Here is a 27,904-nt window from a genome sequence, read left to right on the forward strand (position 1 = left end):
GGAGAATGATCAAGGGAGACACCTGACTCTAGCTTCTGGACTAAATGCACACATAAATATGTACAGGGCACACTCATGCACACACACACACACACACACACACACACCCTACATATACACAAGAATAAATAGATTATTTATAAATTTCAGGGTTCAGCAACAGTGGGTGTGTTTAAGAGAAGTTAATGAGAGGATAAAATATACTACATACATGCACGAAATTGTCAAAGGACATGTTAAAAATTTAATTCCCTTCATGTTTTTTTGTACAATGTACATATGAAACAAATGAATTTTAGACTTTAGTATTCAGAAATATTTCACAATATGAAAAAATCCAATACTAAAAACATTGAGTCCTAAGATTTTTTATGCTGAATACTCAATAAAATGAAAGAACAGTATAAAAGACTTAAAGCAAAAATTGCTGAGAATTTCCCCAAATTATCAAATACTAACCCATTGATTCAGGAAAGGCAGAGAATACCATGCTGAAGAAATACACATAAAAATTACATACAGATGCACAATGTTTAAATTTCAGCAGATAAAACATAAAAAAAATATAGTGAGGTGGGGGAAAGGAATTACAGCTAAGCTTAACTCAGAACACATGCAAATTAGTACATGAGCATGGAACAATTAAAACATTAAGAGAAAAACATTAAAACACCAACTTAGAATCCCATATGCTGAGAAATTATCCTTCAAATGTAAAGGAGAAATGAAGACTTGGCCAGCCAGAAAAAGATTGAAGAACTGTGCTGCCTCAGACAGCCAGGGAAGAAATAAATGTTAGAGAGGATTCTACAGAGAAAGAATGTGACACAGGTCAGATGCTCAAAGCCCCCAAATGAAGAGGGCTGCAGAGCAAACAACTGAATGAAGGTGTACCATCAAGGAACTTAGAATATCATCCTCATATGACCTAGAAGGGCATCTCCAGGGAGTTTAACTGAGGAGAGAAGATGTACTCTGAAAGTGGCTGACACCATCCCATGGGCTAGGGATCTTGATGGAATAAAAGTGTCATCTCCATCTCTCTATATATCCCAACTGTGATATGACCAATTGTCTCATGTTCCTGCCATCATGCCTCACCTACCAGGAACAACTGTACCTTCCGACTATTAACCAAAGGGAACTCTTCCACTCCTTAAGTTGCTTCTGTCATGAATTTTGTCACAGAAGTCAGAAAGGTAACTGATACTGAAAGTAAAATGCTTTTTTCTTACTAAGTCATCTCATGGGTGACAGTACACAAAAACTAATATTAGCAACAGTATATTCACAGTTAAGGGTATTTACTACTAAAGTCACTTTGGATACAAACATGGAGACTTGTGGTCTATCCCTGGAAACTACTCTCTAGACTTGTCCTCTGACCTCCACCTGTGTGCCAGGGTGTGCATACACACTAGAACTGACACATAGTAAATACATAGAATACATAAATGAAATAACAGGGAACTTTTGATACTTATGAAAGAGTAGTATTTTATTTGAGAGTGGACTTCAATTAGCTGCAAAATTTAAGTTCTTGAGAAGCCCCTAAAAAAGTAAAAATGGAAGGGTATTGTTATTTTAAAGCAAAGACCCAAAAACAGATAAAATATTCAATTAAAACTAAAAATGAAAGAATTATGGGAGAGAAATGCAGGAACAACAGCAACACATAGAAACCAGAAACATGTGGTACATAGGAACCTGTGCTATCAATACTCACTCTGAACAGCAATGCTCTGAATCTATCAACTGAAGGACGGAGGTGGTCAGAACAGTGTCAAAAAAGCAAAGCCCAATCGACTGTCTCTTGGCTATGAGAAGTCTCTCCAATTTTTTATATAGATTTATTTTTATTTTATGTGTATGAGTGTTTGGGCTGCCATGCATGCATGTGCATGTGTAGTGCCTTAGGAGGTCTGAAGAGGGCATCTGGCCCCTGGAACAGGAGTTACAGATGGATGGGACCTGCCAATGGGGTGCTAAGAGCCAAACCTGGTTCACTTGCAAGAGTGATAAATACTCTTAACCACCAAGCCAGTTTTTAAACCCAGAAGAAACGTACTTTAAATAAAAATGCATATGTAGATTAAATGTGAATGGAAGAGCTAGGCATGGGGACACTTGCTTGCAATCATAGCACTTTGGTGGTTGAAGAACAGAAAGAAGATGCTGGAGCTACTATGGAGTACAGGATGAGATCTTGTCTCACTCTCCTTGCCCACAGAGGAAACGGGATGTAAAAAGACACACCGTGTCAAGACTAATCAAAAGAAAGTGAGGGTTGCTCCACTGTTACTTCAGATAAAGCCGACTTTAGAGTAAGGAAGGCTATTGGGGTGGGAGGGGTAGGCTGGAACTCCATTAGAGAGGAGCCAATACTCCAGAAGACATAATAATCTTCAGTGTAAAAAAATACAGTTCATCAAAATATGCTCCTCAATAACTTACAGAATTCCAAGGAGAAACACCATCACAGTAGAAACTGTAGCAACAGGCAGCAAGTCAGCATCAACAGTGGCACAGGTGGGCCACACCCTCATCTCCAGCAAATGCATACCATTCACACACGTTCATGAAGTCTAGACCAAGAGGGACCATATTCTGGACCATCAAACATACTCAGCTGATGGGGGAAGTCCTTCTGTGTATATGTTTGTCTTATTGGTTGATAAATAAAGCACTGTTGGCCAATAGGGAAGCAAGATAGGCAGGACTAGGAGAGAAGGAGGATTCTGGGAAATGTAGTGAAGGGAAAAGTCATCATGTGATCCCACGAAGCTAGGACGTTAAGGCATCCTCAGTAAGATAAGTCCTTATAAAAATATATAGCTTGTAGTTATGGTTGATAATTAAGACTGAGCTAGAAAATAAGAAATCCTAGTCATTGGCCAGCAGCATTGTAACTAATATAAGACCCTGTGTGTTATTTGGGGGCCCTAACGTGGCAGCAGAACTCAGGAGGCTGGCAGAAAGAGTTATCATTACACTCAGAAAATAAAAGAGAAGACCACAGTAGAATTAAATGAAAAACTAGTATCAGGCAGAATCCAGGCCAAAACATTTGGGGGATTGAAGAATCCATTTATAATTAATAACCCAATGAAACCCTGGGGCCTTTTGTGCCCATTCTATGCTGCTTTCAGGCTTCACACTTCTTTTGCGAAGCAGCAGGTGAGAAGAATCTAGTGTGTCCCAGCACTCGGGAGGCAGAGGCAGCCGGATCTCTGTGAGTTCAAGGCCAGCCTGGTCTCCAGAGCGAGTGCCAGGATAGGCTCCAAAGCTACACTCAGAAACTCTGTCTCGGCAAAAAAGAAAAAGAAAAAAAGAGAAGAATCCAGTGTGGCATGACTAAGAGAGCCTCTGTGAGGCACAGGACTTACCAGTGAAGCAGGTCAGATTCCCATTTGTCAGGCAGCCAACACAATGAAGCAGACACCCGCACAGGCAGAAATGGAGGAGAGTGATGCAACTGTCCTTCTCTAGCAGGAGACGGTGTGTCTACTAGACACAGTGTGCCACCTAAGCTCAGAGCACAGCTCCCACGGAGCAAGGATACAGTTTCAACGTCAAGGCTCTGAGCGTCCACCACACTCTGGCCTCTACAGAAGATAGTCTTTCTTCACTCCTTATTGTAGATGAAATGAGTGCTGAATGTGCACAGTCATATCTCTGCCTTCTAAAAACTAAAGAGCCAACTCTATGTTTTGATTAATATCAAATGAAGACAGATGGGGAAATACCAGTCCTATGAAAACACGTGTTTTCTTTGGCTCCCAGTTATATTCCCGAAGTTATTTTACCCGCACCACTTCAACAAAACAGCAACATGAAAGTCCGTGTTCAATTGCAGGATTCTAATGTTTCTCATTTATCATTATAAAAACAAAGATAACTATAACCATTTGTATATGGCTATTACATGTAAGGGAAATTGTCATTAAGTATGGATAAATTACTTTCAAACTAGATATTTTTCCTTTTAAATCAAGTGTTTTGCTTAGTTATTTTAAATTAAGGATTTAAAATGGGAAAAATATTTGAACAGAGTCATTAAAAAATTAACACATTTATCCAAATCCACTCCATGTGCCAGCCCAAGAGTGAGCCCTAATGCAAACTGGTGCATGCCCAGTGCTTGGACCCCACCACTGTCTTGCAGCTGGCTGACAGTGGGGACGATTATACGTAGGGGCGTGGGAACTATCCCCATTCTCTGCTTCACTTTGCCATGACATTACAGGTCCTCTCAAAATAGAATTAAAGTGCTTACTGCTCGAAAAACTCATTTCAAGGGCTTTAATAAAGCAAAAATTTTAATTTTCAACAGATTTGAGACAGATGTTTGACATGGGCCAATTTTATCTTTCTAAGCATCCTGACTTGCTTTTCAGAATCTCCCACTGTTTACACACAGCTTTCCCACTGTTCATCTTCAACACCTATCATAATTTCCCCAGACTTATTCCTTTGTGGGTCTTTCCTTAATGTTCTCTACGAAATCCTGAAGTTTGTTTTTTGTTTGTGTTTTTTTTTTTTTTTTTGGCACTGACTCAGTTTCCCACAAGGCAGATTCTATTCTTGACTAAGAACACCCCTCACTGCAGTGGTTGTTTCAATGTCTACAGTCTCGCCTTGCATCCTTTTTATCTTACGTGGGAATTTTACCCTCCATCTATGAGTACATGTGATGTACTGTGCATGGAATGTATATGCGTGTAAATAAGTACGTAGGCCCACAGTCAGGGGTGTTTCTCAATCGCGGTCTTATTTTCTTTTGAGACTGTTTTCTTACTGAAATGATGTGGCTCCACCAGGAAGACGGGTTGTAAGCGTACACCACTAGGCCTAACCTGTCATTTGCATTCGGGAGATCTACATTCTGCTCCTTGTGACTGTACAGCAGACACTTTAACAACTGAACTATCTCCTCTGCCCCTTACCTCCTCTTGATACATGTCTATTGATACATGACATCCTTATTTGTCAAGTTTTTTTTGAGGCACCAAGATATGTCATGCTCACTTCATTGCAACTGCCGTAAATCTTTTTCCAAGTGCTCTAACTCTTGATACAGCTGACCCTCCTCACCCATGGATTCTGAACCCTACAGCTGAACGTCAATCTAAAGCACTAGGAGAAAACTATACCCCTACCGGGCATGATTCAGGCTTTTCTCTTTCATTAGTTCCTGACAGTACAGGATACCACCTATATGTACAGCATGCACATTGTATCAGGTATAACAAGCAATGGCATGAGATGAGGTACCTGGAAAGATACTGCAGTGTTTACCATAAAGGACTTGATCTGTGGAGTTCTGTGTCTTTGGGGATACTGGGGCATCTCTAATGCTTTCTGATACAGAAAATTAATCTATTCAGACTTTTTTTAAAAAAAAATTAAAATGATGGGCATGCATCTTATCCCTGTACTTTCCTGCCCACACTGGTAGACTCTTCTCAGAATCTAAGCTCCACTAGCTGTAGATTCAGGACTCAACAGCCTGCAGGGCTGGACCAGGGCAGCCATGCCACAGATGTGGGGCAGTTTGCTTCCCTTCTCCATCAGGATGAGGGATACAATGTCTCTGAGTCCAGTGAAACCAGAAATATCCATGTTTGCAACATGCTTAGATACGTGGCATGGCTTGCCCAGTTCCCTGAAGATACATCACAGAAGGTCCACACAAGCAGACATTGCCACCAGCTAGCTTCCTGTTAGATGTGTTGTTCTTGTCCTTAGATCTCATGGGAAGATTCTGCTGGCAGAAAGGAATCAAGTATTGTCCATATTCCTCAACTATTCTGGAACTTTTTGATCTGAAGTGACAGTACTGCCTAGATCTCATGCATTTAATTCCTATGACCATCTACTGATCTGTGCTAATAGGAATTACAAGTCCAGATTCAACACTGTGTGTGTGTGTGTGTGTGTGTGTGTGTGTGTGTGTGTGTGTGTGTGTGTGTGTGTGTGTGTGTGTGTGTGTGTGTGAAGTCAGACGGTGAGGAAAGCAATAATAGCTAAAAACTAACTTCGATCTGTGGTTCCTGAGACTTAAGCTTCAAAATAGCAAAGATTATACACTAGAGAATAAAACCACAAAGAACAGATACAAGCTAAGAGACTGAGGTAGAACTGAGAAAATGGGAAGGGGAAGGAGAGTGGTTGACGGGCTGGGCACTAGATAAGGAGAAGGTATGAAAGCGGGAAAGGTGGAGGTGAGAGGTGATGCCTTCCAGGAACCCCAGGACGGCAGTCAGTCTTGGGTACCAAGCTCAGCTAGCTGATATACTATACCATGAACCATGCCGATTCATTTCCTAATCCATTTCTACTCCATTGGTCACTTTCTCCCTTCACAGTGAACGGTCAGCTGATACTCAAACCTTCTGGGAGGTACTGGAATGGGGTGCTTTTATCTGAAGCCTCAGGAAGAAAGGGGAAAGTGGATAGCACTTCAGAGGAGCAGATCTGCTTTATTCTTAAAATGTGGAGTCAAGGCAGGAAAGGAATGGGCTCCAGAAGGAATGGGCAGTAGGTGTGGCATCTGTGTCCCTCGGGTCTCAGCAGTTCCCATCTGTGCAGCCCACCCTGACTGAGTGTCCCAGGTAGCTAAAGATCTGAGGGGTTCTGTGTGATCCTGCCTGTGAGAGTCTCTCAGAGGACTCTGACATTAGTCCTCTCAGCACTCATCCCATACACACCTTTTCTGTTTGTTCTAAAATAGCATTCTAGAGAGTCTGCTGAGGAAATAGAAAACCTTGATCAGGAAAAGCCCATTCAGCAAACTCACATCAGAGGAAGCTCCAGTGTATTTCAAAGTCAGGAGAAGACTGTTACAACACCTGCCCTGGGTGTTCTCAAGATCAGTTGAGCACACACACAAGACTACGAAGGGCACAGTGCATGGTTACCCACTGGAGCTGACCTTCGTAAACTCCACACAACTAAATACCTGTCACAGACAGGCCAAGATAACTGTCAGAAGGAAGGGAGCTTCTACTGAAGACTATTTGTTGCAAAATCATTTCCACAAAAATTACACTTCACTGTCCCAGGAAGGAGGACACAGAGTCCACAGATCTAAGGAATTAAAGAGGATTTTACTCAGGGTAGTGGTAGTGATTTAACAATGGCACTGGTACAGACAATCCACCTAGAACAAAAGGAAAATAAAATAAAAAAGCTCTAATTCATGCTCTATAAAAACAAACTTCTGCTGTCTTAAAGTCCATAAAAGAAGGGTATAAAATAAAGAAGTGTATAAAATGCATTAAAACATTTATATAAAAGGAAGCAATAAAAATGATCTCTCCTCTGGACAGACCTCGCTTGTCTAACAGGCCACTCAGGAGCTTTCCCAAGGTGGACAAAATGGTGTAGCTCTGAGATTTTAATGGCCAAAGTCAATGCACACTAAGTAGAAAGACTGGGCTGGTCAGTCAAAGGACCTGCAGCACAACCAGTGGGGAAGAGTCAAATGTTTCCAGCATATGGAAAACATTCAAACTGCTAATTTAAAAAGCAACAGGCATGTCAACATGAGTACAAACAGGCAACTCCCCCAGCAGGGCATGCCTATCAGTAGAAGAAGACCACCCAATAAATACATGAGGACACATGACCCTGAGTAATACTAAGGAAAGTTACACATTACAGTGGCATGGAGAGGAGAGCTTCCCATACTGGCAGGCTGGCAGAAACAGAAAAGAGGAGCAACATAAAACATGGGTAGAGCTGGAAGGAGGGGCCTGTGGGTTTTTGCACTGATGGTGGAAATGTGAACTGCATTGTCTTTTCAGAAGGGGAAACTATTAGTATTTAGCCAACTAACAATATGTGTACATTTGCTCTAAAAAGTGTCATCTTAAGGCATGTATCACACAGAAAAAAATTCATCAGAGTAGAATATGGATGTTTAGTTACCATTTGGGAGAGAAAAAGCAATGCAAAGCTAACAGTTCATCGCTAGCATCTTCGCACAGGAGGCCAGTGCAAGCACCTTTGCACAAGTCAGTGAGAGCATCTTGTCACGGGAAAATAGCCAAGTTATGATGTGTGTGTCCTGTGCATATACATGCATACATATGGTTATAATACACACACACACACACACACACACACACACACACACACACACACACACACACCCATACACACACATAATGGTAGATATGTGTATGTTCTGCCATGGCTTCCTTATCCTTCTCAATTTCACAGTTGCTGGGTATGTAATAGGGTGTTGTGTCACACAAAATTTTAGGGAGCATTGGTGGGAAAAGGACTTGGTCACCTCACTTGAGGAAGGGTTGTTGGTCAGAACAGGTGATTGTTGGTGTTTTCTCCTAACATGTTTCTGTATTCCTCCGTTGGTTATAATAAATACCTATTTCCATTATAATCTTTACAGGGGAATATACTTTTGCCACAACAGCAAATGCAAGAAGCAACAGCATGTACAACACTACTACTCTTCTGGTGTAGCTGGATATTCACATTCAGAATCCCCTCTTAGAACCTGCTAACCTGGCCTATTAGAAATGATATTTTAAAAGAAGATTATTTTTTAAAAACGTTGGGGGGGCTTTAACTAGGGGATGGGGATGAAGATAAATACAGAAGCAGGATAAAATACCAATAAGGATGACTGACAAAAATGTAAGGAATTTTACTATTAACTGTTTACAAAAACAATAACTATAATACACTTATGTCTGTATATGAATATACATATATAATTTAAATGAAATGTTCTCTGAGCTGACAATGCTTCCTCCAGGAGCCAAAGACCACCTAACAAAACCCCAATGCCAGGTATAGAAAGCCCTTTTTGAGAGTTGTCCCAGAGACTCCCAAAACATTACAAGCTATTGCTGTTGCCCTTGGTTGCCCACCAGAGGTGAAAGGTTAAGTCCCTGTAGCTGAATGACACCATGCATTTTGGACACAGAGTCCAGAGGCCCCTGAGCTAGAATAGACCTGAATGCCTCCTCCCTGAAAACTAGCTTTTATAGTATCAGAAGGTACCACGCAAGCTTCCAAAGGAGGGAAACAACCCACAGTCTTACCCAGCTATGATGCTTACGAACCACAATGACTAGCCTGAGCTGATAATCCTAGGAGTGCACTAATGGTACCCAGACCTTGGCAGTAAGCAAGAGCTCTCGATTGGACTCACAGCCCACTCAACAAGACGGAAATTGTCTGTGGGACTGGAAACATGCCCAACTACCCAGGCCCAGTGAAGTAATGGATCTTGAAGAAAAACCTACAACCACCACTTTACAAAGTCAGCATAAACCCCAATGGCATTCTAAATACTTGGCCTTGTACCCACAGGTAAGTGTAGTTCTCACCCCTCATCAAGGAAACTTCTCTTTGCAACAGATGGAGACCATTGCAGAAAACCACAACCAATCAAAATGCACACTCAGTCCAGTAGAAACATCTACAAAGTACTCCTGCATCTAAGGCTCAGGGAACACGGATGAAGCCCTGGGTCCAATTCCCAGTGCATGCATTTGCGCTTGTGGGAACACACAAACACATAGAGCTTATGCTCAACAATGACAATAGAAACAAAATGTATTTGTAGAGAAAGTGATGTTCCTAATATTTGAGTCTAAAGATAGTTTACAAAGGTTTAGCTTTGTTAGGGACCCAAACTGACACAAAGACATGATATATATATATATATATATATATATATATATATATATATATATATATGAATAGATTCATATATATATGAATAGATGACTCATTATTACTTACACAGTGTGTGGGGGCGGATAGTAGATCGGAATGGCAATGTGTACAATGAGTGACATCATCCCACAAGATCAGGATCCCAGTTCTACTATTACAGAAGTTACGGTTCAGTCTAAATTCTTAGGGACCTATGACATATTCTTTGGAACACAGCTGCCCTAAAGCTCCCCACAAAAACAAAGGTTAGGTCTTCTTTGCTTACAGCATCAGATGAATGATGGCCTGTGCCTCCCTGTCCTGGTCACCCTCACAGCCATGAGTCTGAACTCATCATGGACTCTTTGGAGATGGAAGTAGGCAGTCCAGGGACATTTTGATTAACTGGAGCATCACCAACAGTTTTTTGTTTGTTTGATTTTTAGATTGGTTTTTTGAGACAGGGTTTCTCTGTAGCTTTGGAGCCTGTCCTGGAACTCACTCTGTACACCAAGCTGACCTTGAACTCACAGAGATCCACCTGCTTCTGCCTCCCTAGTGCTGGGATTAAAGGCGTGTGCCACCACTGCTCAGCCTCACCAGAAAACTCCACCAGACTATCCCTAAGGACTCCCCAGCCTGTTCCAGGAGCGAAGAGCTAGCAGAACAGATACCCGGCAAATCTCTACTCTGTTGGCAGCCTCTTCCATCTCCTCCCTGAGGGCATCGGCTTTGGCACCGGCGGGCTGAAGGCTGCTGGAAAGCCCTGAAGACTTTGAAGTCTGCTGCCACCTGATGGAAGACAAGAGAGAAAGAGGATGTGTGTTAGACAGGTGCAGCCCTCAGGATATGGCAGAGTGCTGAGGAAACACCTGGCTTCAGGTTGTTAGCCCAGGAACTATACTGTTGCAAGGAAGGAGGTATGACCAGGAGATACTGTGCTACACCAGGTGAGGGGCTCACCTTTCCACAGTGGAACTGATGAATGAAACTGAGGACCAGCACCTACAGTTTGCCACTGTGTTCTCTATTACCTGAAACACCCTAAAGCCAAAATGACCATTGCTGTCCTCTTTTCACAGACAAATAAGTTGTTATCATTTATGGAGTGCAGAGTGACCTGCTAATATGCATACATGATGCAGCATGATTAAATTAAACTAGTCAACACACTCACCACACCTCAGCATTTGCTAAGAGATATTTGAGTCTTAATTGGGCCCATGATTGTTAATAGTGATGCATTCCATATTTGAAAATTACTAATACTGCCTTCCAGTATAGTCTCTGTCATTCATTTAAGTTCCTCATGGGCTTCTTGGTTTGGGAATGCACCTACTTGGCAGGAGCCAATAGTTACTGTGAGGTAAAAAGGAAACACTGATAGTAATAAAAGCCAATCTGAAGGCAAAATTAGGGTAATTAGGGAATAGCATCATATAGACATTTTGCTACCATATTTGTATTTCCATAAAAACTCATCTTTTGCATGGAGAACCCTGGCCTCTTGAGGACTCAGACAATATTAAGGAAGAAGTGTCAACACTTCTTTCTGGTTGCTGGAGTCACCATCAAGGGAAGACAGAGGGAGCAGAATGGCCCTGCAAGGAGAAGAGGCTCAGCAGGGCTTCTCTTCTGGTAAGTCTGAGACCCGACAGGCTCATAGGGACCAGCAGGTAGGAGAAAGAACCAGAAGAGTTCATTATCTTAACTGGTCCACTGGATCTTTTATCTTCCAGAGACAGAGCTATTTCTAGCCTGAGAAGCACAGCAGGGCAGACAGGATGACAAATGGCAGCCAAGCCTGACTTCAGTCTTGGGAAATCAGGAAGATGAAGGGTTGGGGAAATGAGTGGGAGCTGCTTTGCCTAAGATGGACTGACGGAGCTCAGGTAGGAATATGGTCAGGAGTTTGAGAACTCTTCCTGGGAATGCCTCTGATGAATTGTGACAAGATGAAATAGTTTCTTTTAAATACAATGTAAGTACAAACCAAATAAGGCCCTCCCCACAGCTGCTGCACCATATCTTCAGCTGGCCAATGGAGGGGTGCAACATCCTCCTCCCAAGTCCTGAGTCAAGAATCTACTCAGCAGCTAGCTAGCTGGTAGTTCTGCTGGGCTTTTCTTTCTCTTGTTATCTGAAGGAAAACCATATGAATGTGGGGCTATGGGACCCAAGAGGCATTCAATAACAGAAAGTAGCAACGTGAAGAGTTCTCAGCCTTTTAGACGAGAAAACAATAACACAAAGGCTCTCAGATGCTGAGCTAGTTAGAGGCTACCAGGAAGATACACGCCCTGGCAACTATTCTGGTTCTAAGATAAGAACTTAGAGAAATTTGAAAAGCAATCATTTTAAGCAATTTCTCTAAACTGATATGGTAAAAACAGCTGAGCAGTGAAGTCACAAAAATGACTTCCTGTAGAGACATCCGCTACACATATGATCCATTTCTGAATTGATTGGAACCATCCAGAGTCAACTATTTAAATAAAACGTTAAAGGAGTGAGGCCATACGAATTATTCTATGTTGTAACTGTAATTTATATGAGACAGCAAATACACCTACATGTACCATCTGACTGGGCTACCTAAGAAGAACCAACTAACAGATGCTTTAAAACGTGTGTGGGGGCTGGAGCTATGGCTCTGCAGTTCAGAGGGCTTACTGCTCTATCAGAGGGCTGCAGTTCAATGCTCACATCACTCTCAGCATATTTAGATCTGTTTTATTGACTTGGAGCAGACAGGGCAGAATTACTTAAACGGTGACAAATGCATGTGCTCAATTCAACCCTCATTAAACGCTGAATAAATGAGACGGATCTGACAGATTTGCTAGAGTTGTGCTAAAATTCGCAGATCCAGCCATGGAAGTATTGATCAAGATGATCAAGATGTGCTGAGTGAGGACAGATAAAGATGACTTTGGAGGGGACGCATATGGAAGCACTGAGGTATAGGATAGTTCATGGATCAGTGCAGGTCATCACCAGCAAAGGGGCGGAAGAGATGCAGTGTGGGGGTGGTGGGACCACTGAGAACCAGCTGCCCCAGGAGAGTAGCTTGCGATTCCTGCTATTCAGTATCACTCTGGAATTCAGTGTGAATTTCATGGCTGTATCCTGACAGCTGCTCCTCGCTGACTAAGTGTGCAGCTTTAAGGGAAATGGCAGGAAGCACAAGTTGGCTGGCAGCTTGATGTTGCTTTCAGCAAAGTCCTACATGGCAAATGTAGCTGGATGCAGCCACTCAGAATCAGGGGATAAAGATGGCTAGAGTCGGTAACTTGAGGGTTTTGGCTAGCTCTCCCTCTCAACAATTCTGAAGGCAGAGTCATGGAGAAGGGAAGGCAGCTGAGATGGTGAGGGGCCTGAGCTGCCTACAATATCTGCAGAGCAACCCTCACAACACAAAGTAGGACAGAAAGCCACCAATGCCACAAAGGAGATGGACCACACTTACATAAGGATGCTCTAAAAGGGACTTGTTTTGTTTTGCTTTGCTTTCATCTAAAATACAAAGGTTATGAAGGGTTTGTTTGCTGTGGTTTGGAGGTGGTTTGGGACAGTTGGTCCCCAGCTGGGTGGCACTGTTTGGACATGGTGGAACCCTCTAGATGTGGGGCCAGGCTGGCAGAAATTTAACTGCACAGGCCTTCCTTCTAGCCAAGCTCTGCTTCCTTACCAGCAAGTGACGTGCCCAGTAGTCTCAAACTCCTACTCCCTCAGCTGTCAACTGTCCCAGCTATACCGTCCCTACCATGGCAGACTGCATTCCCTAAACTGTAAGCCAAAACAGCTCTTTCCCCCACTTAATATCTTTCTTCCAGGTGTCCCCCTGACAGTGGATCCGCAAAGGCTACTATAGGTCCAAGCTGAAATCTGTAGCACAGGAATTGGAAAGGGGGAGTTACATATTTCCTTAACAGATCCAAACACATAGCAGATGAGCTGAGGTATGAAAACTGTGCTACTCAGGGATGACAGGCCCTGCAGACACTTCCCTGGGCTTTCAGAATGTACATGTCATTTACTGTCACTAAACAAAACCAAACAAAAATATGTGAGATGACAGTGACATGCTGCCACACTAAGCTTCCATCCTCTAGCCAGAAACTCTGTGCAGGGAACATGCATTTTTCCTTATGGAAGCAAATAAGAACTCAGGACCAGAGACATGGTATCCAACTCATCACAAGGAAGAGCAGTCAGCACAACTCCGATCCACTCCCATCATGGGATGCCATTTTATGCAGTACAGAGGCACTGTGACAATGGCAAACCCAAACTCCTCACGCACCCAGCTCTCTTTTCTGAGTGTACAGTATGGAGATGGCCTTAGAGTCTATCTGGATTATATCAATGCTCCTTTGTATTAATTCCTTTTGGTTGCTGTGATTAAATGTCCTCATCAAAAGTGTCATATGGAAGAAAGTGTTTGTTCTGGGAGAGTCCACAATGGCAGGGGAGGCATGGCACTGGGCAGGAAGCTGAGAAACCACAGCTCCAGCTACATGCAGAAAACCGAGAAAGCAAACTAGAAGTGGGGAGAGGCTGTAAACTCTGAGCCCACCCTCAGTGATGTACTTCCTCCAGCAGGGCTCTGTCTCCCAGGGGTTCTACTACCTCCCTCAACAGTGCCACCAACTTAAGACCGAGTATTCAAATACCCAACTCTATGAGAGACATTTTTCATTCAAACCACCACAATTTCCCTTGAAGGGAGGTGGATTTTACACTCTTATGTAGCCAACAGGAGATAAATTTCAACAACACTGAATTTGTTCCCAGCCATGTAATCGTAAGCTCACCTGATTATTTGTGGCAAAAGACATTAGTTTCCAATGTATAGTCATGGTGTAAAATTTCTTTCTAAAATGTATTGTGAAAAAGTCATTCAGGGAGATTGAGGCTTGGGATATACCTACCAAAGAAACCTCTCTGCTGATTTAACCTCTGTTATTTTACTGCACCCAGCTTTTATTCTTCCAACTGTAGAGTCCCACAGTATAATAACATTTTATAGCATGGGCTCAGTGTTGGAAAGCACTTGGGAGGTGCAAGGTCATACATTACTTTACTTGATGCTCATGATACCTCTACTGATGACAACAGCTGTGACTTCCTGTGCACGGACCAGAAAATACATTCTAAGAAGTGGTTCAGCCAGGCGGTGGTGGCTGGCGCATACCTTTAATCTTAGCACTCGGGAGACAGAGACAAGCGGATCTCTGTGAGTTCAAGGCTATCCTGGTCTATAAAAACTACTTCCAGGACAGCTAGGGCTAAACAGAGAAACCCTATCTAGAAAAAAAAAAATGGTTCAGCCAAGGCCACTAAAGAAAGGGTCTATAAAAGAACAGATCAGGATCTTGTTTCCTGACTTCTAAACCCTATTGTAGGACTCTTAATCCTAAATCTCTCTGCCCAAGAGATTTCTGGTTTTGTTTATTTCACGAAAGGAAAATAAGATGAGGTGATTAAGATTATTATGAAAGACTTAAGGTGGAAACAGTTCCTTCCACACCAATGTGTGTGAACTTTTATTCTTTTTTTTTTTTTTTGGATTTTTCAAGACAAGGTTTCTCTGTGTAGCTTTGGAGCCTATCCTGGCACTCACTCTGGAGACCAGGCTGGCCTCAAACTCACAGAGATCCACCTGCCACTGCCTCCCAAGTGTTGGGATTAAAGGCGTGCGCCACCAATGCCCAGCTGAACTTTTATTCTTTCAATTTACATTTATGCGTGCACACACACACACACACACACACACACACACAAACCACTATAAGGATAAAAGGCCAATATGTACCATGACCACATATAATGGCTATAATCAACATCAGGGCCTGTGGCACAGACCTGCTGAAATAGGAAGTTTGTAGTCTCTGAGTGACAGGTGGGGAATAGCCTGGTAGGACCTTCACAGAAGGGCTACCATAGGGAGCCTCTATGCCATCCACTTCAGGAGCTGACATGTGCCATGTCTGGAATTAGAAATGCTCTCCTTGTTGCATACATGATATATCTCTGTCCTGCCTCTTGCTTCTCATGCCCACTCTCCTTCAAGTCATGCACCTTCTTCCTGTACCTCGAATATAGCAGAGGGCCTGTGCACTGTCTCTCTCTGCTTAGACATCTTTGCATCACTGCCTCCTTCTGGTTGTGTGAGATGCAGATCAAGTAACACCTACTCAAAAAGCACTCCACTGTTTTCCCCATCTGATGGTGATGCCCCTTCCTCCATCGTTCTTTCCAAAATTACCCGGTGTGATTTTTCTTAAATGTACAACTGCCTAAAACTGTCCTCTTTCTCAGGGTCTGCCTGCAATCTCTAGACAGGGAAATCATGAGGGTTCCATGAGGGGAAGGGGACCCATTTCTGGTCATTACTGTTACCTCCAGTGCCTGCTAAACAGAGAGTATTAAAAACCTTAAGGCTGGGTATGGTAGAGCACGTCTTTAATCCCAGCACTCAGGAGGCAGAGGCAGGTGGATCTCTGTGAGTTCCAGGCCAGCTAGGGCTATACTAGGAAACCCCATTGAGAGAGAGAGAGAGAGAGAGAGAGAGAGAGAGAGAGAGAGAGAGAGAGAGAGAGAGAGAGAGAGAGAGAGATTTAATGACCCCACCACACACAAACCTGTCCCCAAATATCACAGTCCTGCCAAAGAAGCTGTGAAGGAGGTGGCAAAGAATCTCTACCTGGTCCGTGAAGAATCCATGTCCAGCACCAGCTTTGCCAAATGTTTCCTTTGCTTTTGAATATTTGGAATTTCTACCTGTGGTTCCAGAAGAGGAGAGACACGGTCAAACTCAAGATCAAGATTAATACTTGAAAAGCTAAACTCTCAAAGAATACTTGAAAGAGTACTACTGACAGTCCCCTGAAAGATTGCTACAGGCCTCCTAGTCCTTGTTTTCAAAGCAAAACATTTCCCCTTAATCACTGTCTTGTGTCTAGTCAGCAACAAACAGGAATTACGTTTGATGTACACAACTTGATATCAAGCTACTGAATTTATCATGTAAAGCTACTGCCTCCCTCCCTCCCCAGACCCCGTGTGTGTGAAAATCCACTTGAGGTTCACTGTCACTCGAATTTCAAGGATGGAACACAGTATGGTCACCCCACCCCCCCACCCCCCGCCACACTGCTCACTGCATTTCTAGAATGTACTTATCTTGCATACATGGAACTTTGTACCCTTGACCAACAATAGAAGAAATGCTCAATTCCTTCCCTGAACTGCATCTGGTCCCTCTTCCCTGGACACCCAGCTGGCCTCTCATCTCCTAGGTCCATCTCTGGGTTCTGTGTATCCCTGCTTGCCTGGAGATGGCTATATACCTGCCCTTAGCTAAACCAGACACAAACAAATAACATTAAAAAAAAAAACAGACCAAATCACTTCTGTGCCAGCTTACACAAGGGTCAAATGTTGGAGGAAGGACGGACATACCAACATTTAGGCACAAGCAGACATGACTCAAATGAACAGCTGAGCACAGAGAATCCCTGGTCTTAGCAGACCTGAAATGCTAAGGGATACCACTAGGACATACAGTTTATATTTATAGAAACAAAGGAGGCATGTTAGCATATTTATAGAAATAAAGTAAGATTTCCCACAGTCAGCAGTGAATAACCCAGCCTCCGCTGAGTTCTCCACAAGGACTTCTTCCATACTGGTTGTATGTGGATGCTCCTTTTATATTTTTCTTTCTAAAAATGACTTCCTTGAAGATTTCAGTGCAGGATTTTGGTTCCGGGCCCAGCAAAAGTAGGGCAGGATGTGAGAATTAAAAAGGAAAATTGGCTATGAATTGAACTAAAATCATCTTGGGGATGTGGTTTTTTTTTCTTTTTTACACTAGGGGGAAATGTGAGGAAAACCTGGTGCTCTGTGAGGCACTTTCCACCCACTCAGCTTAGCTGGGCTGAGGGATGTGGGGAGTGCACAGACTCCAACTGCAGGGAGCATCATTAGAACTGTAGAGCCCTGGGAAGGACTGGGGGATCAGAGCACTGCTCACCTGCAGAGCCCTGGGCAGGGCTGGGAGTCAGAGCCCTGCTCACCTGCAGAGCCCTGGGCAGGGCTGGGGAGTCAGCACTGCTCAAGTCTTAGCAAGCGGCCTGGGCTTTGCTTCTGAGTCCCCCTAACTTTTGGGGTTGTTTCAGACTTTGGCCAGAGCCCCAGTCACCTTATGAGAAGCAGGTGCCTCTCATGAGTGTTCCTGGCTAGGGGAAGATGAGAATGAGGGCAATGGTCAATTGATTCCATCCCCAGTGTGGGCTTACAGCCATACCACACAAACATGTTTAAGCACCATATCAATTTACTCTTTGATCACCTTTAAGCATTTAAGTAATTATTTTATCCATACCACTGACTCAAAGTATATGGAAAGACAACAAAACACTGAAGGTAATCTAGAGATGAAAGCAAACATGGACTGGGTAATATTTAAAAGCTTATGAAACTTCCAGTCATGTGGGGTGATATAATTTTAAATTTAAATGAGCAGAAGTTAACTAGAGTTAACACTGAGTTGCCCAAGATGCATTAATAACTGCCTTCCACGTGCATGGTGGCTGAAGACGGGTAGGGGCTACAGGTACAGAAAGTCCCACCCTCGTTGGGATCTCCCACATGGAGAAAATGTTAAGTTATGCATGGCCAGTGAAAAACAGCTGAGGGACCCAAAATGAGAGGCCCATAGAGATCCCAGTCTCTTCCTGTCTCACTTGATAAAGCTGCATGAGGTGGGAACTAGGAAAACTGTCTCACAGACATTAGGACAGCCTTTCGATGAAACAGTTTAATTCAGTATCTTGCAAAAATCCAGAAAAGGACATCAACCAAAGGGCCTTTGCAGGGGCTCTTTCGCCAGTTTCTCAGACTCCTCAGGAGGGAGTTGCCATTCGTGCCACTAGTTACTGAAGACTGGAGATTTTCAGGGAAGGGGATGTTGGAAAGGGACAGGGTGATGGACGTCAGGACTTGGGTTAGGGATGGAGGAGATGCTGCTGGCCTTGTGTGTTTATCCATCGTAAGGTGAGGGAAGAAGTCAGTGAGGGGGGGAAGGGAGCAGCAAGCAGCTGAAAGCTCCACCATACTTGGAAGCCTTGACAATAGTGTGGTCATGATGTTTCCTGATGGAATACAAGGTCAGAGATCGGGGGAGAGAAGGAAACAGAGGGCTGGATGTAGAAGGCATTTTTCTGAACCAAGCCCAGCCTCACTCAGCATCTCACCTCTGCCAGCAGGAACAGGGGCTCAATCACATCCCTCTCCACTTGCAGCTCGAAGTGGATCAGCTCCTGAGCTAGCTTGTCCTCCGTCTCTCCACAGAGCTTCAGCATCTTCCTGCAAACAAGGGAGGAAGGCATCCTGAATACCCTGGACCACCACAGTGTGTGGAGTCACACTCCATCACTCCTGGCTAGATACACATCCCCAAGTCAGTGTCAACTGGTTGATTTCTATGACTACCAGTGACCAAGCTGTTCCCAGGGTCTCTACATATGGAGGTATCACCTATTCCAAACAGTGCTGAGTGCCAGGGGCAACAGGGATACATGGGAACTATTAGAAATATGGGGAAAATAGACTCCCACAAGCCAAATCCACCAGCTCATGGATTCAATCGCTTCTCTCTCTCCCATCTGGGATCCCTGGAAAGACCAGGTAAGATGGATCCATTAACACACCACACCTTCAAATAAATACCTGAATCTCAATTCTGATAGGACCTCACCAGGTGAAAATACTTACTCCTAAGCCATGAAAAGTTACTTAGTACACAATGAGTACTTAGGCCATTATCCCATGGAAAAAGCCAGAAAGTCACCCCACAAGTTGGTCAATACTGACCAAATGACAGATGACATAATAAAGAGCATTAATCCATTTTCTGAGAAAAGAGATTGTTTTTCAAGGACATTAGCTTTCCCTAAATGACTTTCTTCCTTACCCAGTACAATGTTAATTGAAACTCAGGTAAGTGTTAAGTGTTAATGAAGGTATAAACAGATACAGTTTATTCTCAGCTGATAGAATGCTCTCTCTATTCTAGTGTGCTCACATATAACATGATGCCACCACTTGGTTAAAAATGTTTTCACCATTGGTTTTATATTCAACTTATTTTTGCACAAATTGCTTCCCTCCTAGTGTAGGGATTGAAGCCAGGGACTTAGACATGCCCAGCAAGAACTCTACTACTGCACTGGAGAGATGGCTCAGAGGTTAAGAGCACTGACTGGCTCTTTCAGAGGACCCAGATTCAATTCCCAGCACCCACATGACAGCTCACAACTGTCTGTAACTGCAGTTAAAAGGAATCCAATACTCTTACATACATGCAGGGAAAACACCAATGCCCATAAAATAAAATAAGAAAATATTAATTTTTTTTAAAAAAGAACTCTACTACAAAGTTTCCTCAGCTGGACTTGCTTTTGGCATGTAGCTATTTTTAGGGCTTGTCCATGTTTGCTTATACAAAATTCATCATTTTATTGTTATGCATAGTTCTTTTTTTAAACATGTCTACCTCCATGTATTGAGCTTTTCCATAATCAAAAGCTTTTATTACTGCTATACGCGTATAATACATCCTCATACATACACATGCATGAGTAGCCTTTATTTATTTATTTATTTATTTATTTATTTATTTATTGTGCATGTTTGAGAGCTTCTACTGTTCCACGTCCCTGATAACTCTCAGCATGAAAGTCTAGGTAAGTCTGCAGCGTGGCATCTCTTTCAGGCCCTCCAAGACCCCTGGCCCATGAAGTATTCCTCACATTCTTGGCTACTTCTGAACTGGGATTTAGTTATTTAACTTTATTGACAATTCTTTACATAGCCATACATCTGTAAGGAAATGGAAAACAGGTTCTAATTCACTTCCTGTCACCTCCTATAAATGCCGATTCCAAGCTTGTGGTTTTATCTTTGCACTTTTTTAATGGTGTGTTTTCTGGTACTTTCATATTCCTTATCCTACTTCTGGATTTTTTAAAAAACATTAAGCATTAGCTGTTGACCCCTAACTATGGAAAATGATAATTTAATTTGGACTTAAATTTTCTTACTCTCTGCTTATTTAAATTAATAGATGTTCAGTGTTTATATTTTTGACTATATATTACAAGTGTTCCTGTACATTCCTATCCAAAAATACAAACTTTTTTTCAAGTCTATGAGTATTTTCCCTGTTCTGTTCATGACATATGTGCAGTGCCTGTGGTGACCAGAAGAGGGCATCACATTCCCAGGAAACAGAGTTATAGGCAGTTGTAAGCTGCCATATAGATGCTGGCAATTAAACCCAGATCCTCTGGGGGAGCAGCTAATGCTCTTAACCACTGAGCCATCTCTAAGAGTTTTGTGTTAAATACCCTTAAACTGGCAATAGCTATGCAACTATTTTAAAACCATGAAAATTCCAAACTGTACAAACTGGTCTCAAGCATTTGAAGAGAGGAACTACTTCATCCATACTGGAGTTAAGTATACAATTAGTATGGCATGAGCAACAGGCTCTGTATTCATTTGGTTTCCCTAAAGTGAACCACAGTTCAGTTTGCTTGCTTTCTGTGTGCTTGACTGAGCCCCAAACACCAGACACTTTCCCAAGGCTCAGGGCGCTAACACTTGATGTATATGAGCTATGCCTTCTTGAACTCATCTCCCCTGAACATGTGCCAGCCTGGAGTGGCTTCTTTTTGTCCCTAGGACACAGCTATCTTCTTGGAATCTCCCTCCAGTGTTTCCAGGGTTGGCCATGGCTCTTCCCTGTGTCTTTCACCCTGCATCTACTTCTTTTTTGTTCACCCTCCTTAGAAGTGAGGTTGTGTTTTAAAGCCACGGTCCTCACATGCCTATAGACTAGGACTTGGGTACCACACTGAGCAGTGTCTTTCTCCAGTTTCGAAGGCTGTTTTACTTTCTAGCTTCCTTCGTTGCTTTTGGTGGGTCCAGGGGCGTCACCATTTTGGTTCTTTGTGATAGCATAATCCTTATTTCTAGAAGCTTGTGTAGTCTTCTGGCACCACTGTTCAGGATCCCAAATCTCAGGCTCCAATTAATGATTGTTCCACTGTTCCAGGAGCTCAGTGGATCACTTCAGTTGGGAAGTCAAGCCCTTCCTCCACCTGGAAAATGCTTTCAGATCATTCCTTTTTATTATCGTGATAATTCCTTCCTCTCTTTCTTAAAACTCCTGCTACTTAAGCATGACTTCTGGAACCATTCCTCCAAGTTTCCAAGTTTGTCTCTCTGCCATGTCTTTGTCTTCATGCTCGATTTTCTACATAGTTTCCCCCAAATCATCTTTGACTGCGGATTTTGCATCTGCAGTCATTTGTTTCCATGTCTTCCAATTTGATTTTGATTTTTGAATGTTCCTGCCTGGTAAACATCCAGTACCAAACCAAGATCCTTTTGATTTCATACTGCACTGCCTTCTTTCTACCAGTCGAAAACATAGTCAACAGTTCATCTAAAATCTTTCCTCTCCACCCCATCTTTAGTTCTTTCAAATTGTATTTCTCTCATGGATTGATGGAGGTTAGTCTTCCCTTGGATGCCTGGGATATCTGGTGCCCACTTCTGTTTTAAGGGCAGGGATGGCAAGTTTGGAGCCTGAGGGGGTGGCAAGGCAGCTGAGAGCTATGTGCAGAATAGTCAGGCTGAGCTGTGGGCGCTCTCTTGCCCTACCGTCCTAACCCTCACAGGCGTAGGTCCTTCATTGGAGCCTGCCCCTTATGTTCTCCAGGAAAGATACTTCTTTCTTCTTTCTTCCCAGAAGGGATAAAGCTTAGGGCCATGAGGCTGAGGAATATTACATCTGTTATGGACAGGGAGCCCTGAGCCCCCTTTCTAGTGCCTGGTACTGCTATACCTTGCTGAGACCAGAGTTCAGTATTTTAAACATTGTTTCTGTTAAACCCCCATGGGAAGCTGTGCTGGGTGTGGATGAGGAGAAATCTCCTACAGGTATAGACTGTGCAATCTTTGGATTCCCTGGGTACCCGAAAGACTTAGAATCCCCATCCATTATTTTAATAATCCATTCCTCCTCAAAGACCCATGATTGCAGAAACTCTGGTGCCATCATTCTGAGCATAAGAGAATTCCTTGCTGTATGTTATGTCAGACCTTGGTGCACCAACTGCTGATGTGGGGGGTCACTGCACTGGGATGTGTCCAATACATTCCTTGGTTGTTACTGTTGTCTGTATAATGATGAGGATCAAACCAGAGACTTCATGCATGGTAAACAGGTGTGCCCCAGTGAACCTCATCCAGCCTGTTCTTGGTTATCCCTATGCCTGGAAGCTCACACAACTGTGGTGCTGGTGTCTTTTACTTGTCTTTGATAATATTGTGGGTCTACATCTTTAAGGAAAACAAAAATGCCTGTGTTTTAGCTTTAGTGGATTCTAGAAGGAAGATCACCGACTCCCCGTGGTGTCACTGCATTGCTCTGAATGTGTGGTATGTTGACATGCTGACAATGTTCTCTATTTTAAAACGTTTGCTTTATTCCATTCCCATCTGTGGTGACTGGGGTCACATACAGCAAGGCCTTCTGCATGTGCCTCCTTCTCTATCAGTTACTTTTCTAGTTGCTTTGATCAAATACCCAATGTGAAACATCTGAATGGAAGGATTTCTTCTGCCTTAGGGTTGTAAGAGGGTACAATCCATTGTGGCGGGGAAGGCAGGCAGCTGACAGCTCTCTGGCAGAAACAGCATAAGTAACTATTTGCTCATATCTGAGCACAACCAGGAGAGAGACCAGACAAGAGCAGGGCGGGCTAAGAAACTCAAAGCCCCCCAGGAGAGCATTTCATTTTTCTAGTTAGGCTCTACCTCCTAAAGGTCCACAAACCCACACCCACCAGCGGGGACCAAATGTGCAAATATATGAACCTGAATGGGACATTTTCCATTCAAACCACAGCTCCTTCACCCACAATTTCCTAGCTACCCTGTTTCCTCTGTGGATAGTTTTCAGTTTTAGTCCCTTGTTTGTTTTCCCTTCTATTCATTTCTTCTCTTTCTACTAGTTTGGAAGATAAACATTACACATACTATTCCTGTCCACATGTGCCTCGGTAGTTCTTTTCTAGGTCATCCCCTTGAAGACATCACAGATCTCTCATATATATATATATATATATATATATATATATATATATATATATAATTTCTCACACTGTAGCCTAGACAAGTTGGGAACTCATTGGGTAGCTCAGACTGTTCTCCAACTTGTATCAGTTCTCCTGCCTCCATCTCCTGAGTGCTGAGATCACAGGTGTAAGCCACCATACCAGGCTTCCTATTCTCTTTGCTTGTCTAACACACATACACTGACTATAAATTTAAAGGTAATATATCCCACTTTCCTTTTAAATGATCCATGATCTGAAAACAGTGCTCTCTCCCCAGTGTCTTCTGTTTTGATTGTCTAATCATTTTTACAATATTGCTTTCTTTTAATTTAATGCTTGTATTTTGTTTACACTGAAAGATAGTACAATAAGCCACTGAAACCATGCCACTTTGGCTTAAGGATTATTCTGAGGCAAGGACAAATAAGATAAAAGAATCAAAAGTGGGATCCCCCCCACACACATATAAATGCAGGAAATGGATTTACAAACATGTTCCTCCTCCCTTCTACCTGAAAGAGCAGAAATTAATCACCAGACACCTCCAGACCTCAAGCCAGAGTCACAGGTACCCGCATTGCAATCTTTGTCAACTGGTTCTGCCTTCTGTCAGCTCCCCATATCTTTCCCTTCCCACAATCTGCCACCCAAGAAACTCCTCTCCCTTTGTCTTGTCATTGCTTCTCAAACTGTTACTCTTTTGTCAAGATGCTGCATAAACCCACGTTCTACCACTCCGTTACTCATCGTTCAACCACCCCACGTGCATGCCTTACACATGCTGGGAAGAAGTGTCTGCTCTTCTGGCGAGCTGTCAGCTGCTAATCTTATTTGCAGGGCCCTGGCCCAGGCACCTAGAAAGGCTGGAGGGAAAATAAATCTTTCCCTCCCTTACAATAAAGTAACTACAAGTTCTCCCATGCTGTGCACATGTCACCACTTTCCTCTGGACATAGTCCATTTCATGAAACTTCGGTTTATTCAATATGCAAACTGTACCTTCATGTTGACTCTGCAAGCCCTAACTCTCTTCCTGAAAGTCCCTTTATTTCCTTCTTCTTCTCCTTCTCCTTCTTTTTGGTTTGTTGAGACAGGGTTTCTCTGTGTAGCTTTGTAGCCAGGCTGGCCTCGAACTCACTGTGTCTGCCTCCTGAGTGCTGGGATTAAAGGCATGCACCACTACTACCTCCTTATTCTTAGATAATGACTTCATTTAGCATAACACTCCAGTTTTGTTGAATTCTCACTGGGCACCTGAACACATCCTCCACCATCCCCTGGCACTTATTTGTCTCATGATGGTCTGTTACCAGCTTAAAGCCCTGTTAGAGGTGATCATCTCTTCCCTCTGGCTGACTTTAAATCACAAATATCCTTCTACAGATCTCCTTAATTTTAGATACATGTTTGTCTTTCCAGCTACAGCTGAAAATCATCAACTGCAAACTTCCCTTGTCTGCTTTCTTCTTCGGGAATCCCCTCTAGATGGATGCAGTGGCTGTGCAGTCCCCATCACCTCACAGTGCAAAGGCTCATCACAGCTTTGGCTTGTAGGTCATTGTGTTGTTTCCAAGTTCATCAACTCTCCACTGGTGTATAATCTCTACTTTAGCTCAATTAAATTTTTACTAGTAGCATACTTTTAAAGCGTTTGGTTTTGTTTGTCTTATTCAATTCTGTCCATATGATTTAATTTCCTTTGTCAAGGTCTTTGTCTTTAGTTCATTACACAATTTCACTTTAGTTAACTATTTTGTGCTTTCTTACATGGTGTCCTGTTAGTCTTGCTTCTTAGAGTGCTGAACTGGCTGCTGAGTAGGAGATACTCTGATGATTTCAGCTTCAGATTAGCTTGACTTGTCCTGCTGGGAGCCCCATTAAGTTCTGACATGTGATGGAGGTCACCTGTGCTCCATGTGAGCCTGGGGATCTCACTGACCTTCACCAGACTTAAGTTCCTTTCCCCATAGGGACTTGCCTGATGTCACAGACAACAGCACTTTACCTGACGGTTTTGATTTTCATGGTAACATCTCCTTTCCCACTCAGGAGACACTGGTGCTCCAATGAGGAGTCTTAATCCCCACGTTACAGATGGAGATTACCTAGATTTTGCACAAACATACACATGGTATAGCCTTACCCAAGAAGTGTGTCGTCCCCCAGGATCGCAGACCCCTCCATCAAGCACTGAGCCAGTGTTGTCAAAGGCAACTTTTTCTGGAAAGGAAACAGATGCTATGCTGAAAATTTTTGGTTCACATCCTCCGAAAGGACAAAGTCAAATGCTTGAAAAGATATTATATTAAAATAGCTATGAAACATCTGACTTCAAAACATGTTTAATCCCTAAGTGCTCATACATGTCAGACTTATGAGGTGAAAAAAAGTGGGAAATTAATCAATATGCTACTTTGGAAAATGGAAGTGGGATAACAAAAAGGAAAACAAAAAAACTATTTCATAATTATGTTCACAAAGTTTTGAGCAATGCATTCATTTCCCCCAAACACTCTCTTTTTGAAAAGTCTACCCATCCTACTTTTCAAACAAGACATCGTAAGAGAAAAGTGTTCACGTACGATTACAGTGCACAGCAAAGCCAGGGAGCTCATGAAAAGGCAACCCAGCTCATTAGTGACTAAGGAAACCCAATCAGTCATCCAAACAACGAGCTGCCAGTCACACACACCCACACGGATGGCTCTATTTAACGTTTATTTAAATAGAAAATAAACATTGGTTTAGCATTCAAAGAAGGGCATTCTTGTAGTTTCAGTTGTGAACCTTGCTGTTAACTGCTGAGCCATTTCTCCAGCCCTAGAAGGACATTCTTGCTGGAAATTTCAAAGATCCTTCACTATGGCAAAGTTCAGTAGTAGCTTTAAGACTACCCAAAGCTACCATTCCACTTTGGGTTACATGTCCCCACGAGCTACAAGCATGTATCTGAATAAAACATGTTCATCAGTGTGACTGCAGCCTCCCTATGACAACCAGATGGCAGAAACAACTCAAACATTCATGTGCCAAGAGAATGTTGTCTGTGTGAAGGGACATCCCTCAGTCTTCACCAGATGCCATGATGGTGTCCAGTTTCTTGTGCACCCTTTTATTCAAATTCTAAGCATATCTTAGCTTGCTCTTGCATGTAGGTGTTCATTGTTACTATATTCTTCACAAACATAGCATATGCTATTCCCCATTGGTTCATGTGTGTGAACAGTTGCTCCCAGCTGATGGAAGTTTGTGGAACCTTTTGGTCATGGGATGGCAGATGTGACGGTGGTCACAGTCCACCTGGGATATACATTTGATAGAGGTCAGCCCCAGTTACAGCCCTCTCTGCATCCTGATCCTCTGACATGTGAACAAGTCGTAGCACAAGCCCTGCTGCCAGCTATCCCTTCTCCCCACAATGGACCAACGTCCCCTGAAACCATGAGCCAAAACAATTGTCCCCTGCCTTAGATAGCTTCTGTTACATAGTTTGTCACAACGACAAGGCTGGTAAGCAAAGTGTCAATCTTCACTCCAGGCCTTGTCCTCCTGCTCATGTAATAGGTGTCTTTCATACCATTTCCTGTTATTACACCTAGAGCTGACTCCTTGGCTTTTAAAAACTAGGTGAATCACTGAGTGAATGGCAATGTACTTAGACAAGTCCTTTACTGTCCCTCTAGGAAAGAGCTGGAGATGAATGTGAGGGTTTGCCAGCTCCCAAATAACCACACTGAGACTTATTATTAATTGTGAAATCTCCAATGATAGCTTAGGCTTGTTTTAGCTAGGTCTTATAACTTAAATTAACCCATTTGTATTCATCTGTGTGCTGTTGCATGGCCCAAGGCTTGCTACCTCTCCTCCTGCACATGGTGCTTCCTCTGTGTCTCATGGTGTTTCCTTGTGACTCCGCCTTTCTTCCCAGCATCCTCTCTGTCCCCAGAATCCTGACTATTGGCCATTCAGCTCTTTATTAACAGAATCTGAGTGACAAATCTTCACAGAGTACA

The 27,904-nt window shown here is 43.0% G+C and overlaps 1 protein-coding gene across 2 annotated transcripts in view; it reads right to left on the reverse strand.

Annotated features, from left to right (window-relative positions):
• Nucleotides 1–27,904, reverse strand: part of Arhgap44 (Rho GTPase activating protein 44) — a 159,423-nt gene that overhangs the window by 42,047 nt on the left and 89,472 nt on the right. For both annotated transcript variants that reach the window (XM_027427147.2, XM_035447638.1), the window contains exons 4-7: nt 26,035–26,111; nt 18,957–19,068; nt 16,403–16,479; nt 10,368–10,485 (exon numbers count right to left, since the gene is read on the reverse strand). In XM_027427147.2, the coding sequence (XP_027282948.1) occupies nt 10,368–10,485; nt 16,403–16,479; nt 18,957–19,068; nt 26,035–26,111 (384 nt within the window). The remainder of the gene's footprint in view (nt 1–10,367; nt 10,486–16,402; nt 16,480–18,956; nt 19,069–26,034; nt 26,112–27,904) is intronic.

This window comes from Cricetulus griseus, chromosome 7 (assembly GCF_003668045.3).
Source record: "Cricetulus griseus strain 17A/GY chromosome 7, alternate assembly CriGri-PICRH-1.0, whole genome shotgun sequence".
Classification (NCBI taxonomy): Eukaryota; Metazoa; Chordata; class Mammalia; order Rodentia; family Cricetidae; genus Cricetulus; species Cricetulus griseus.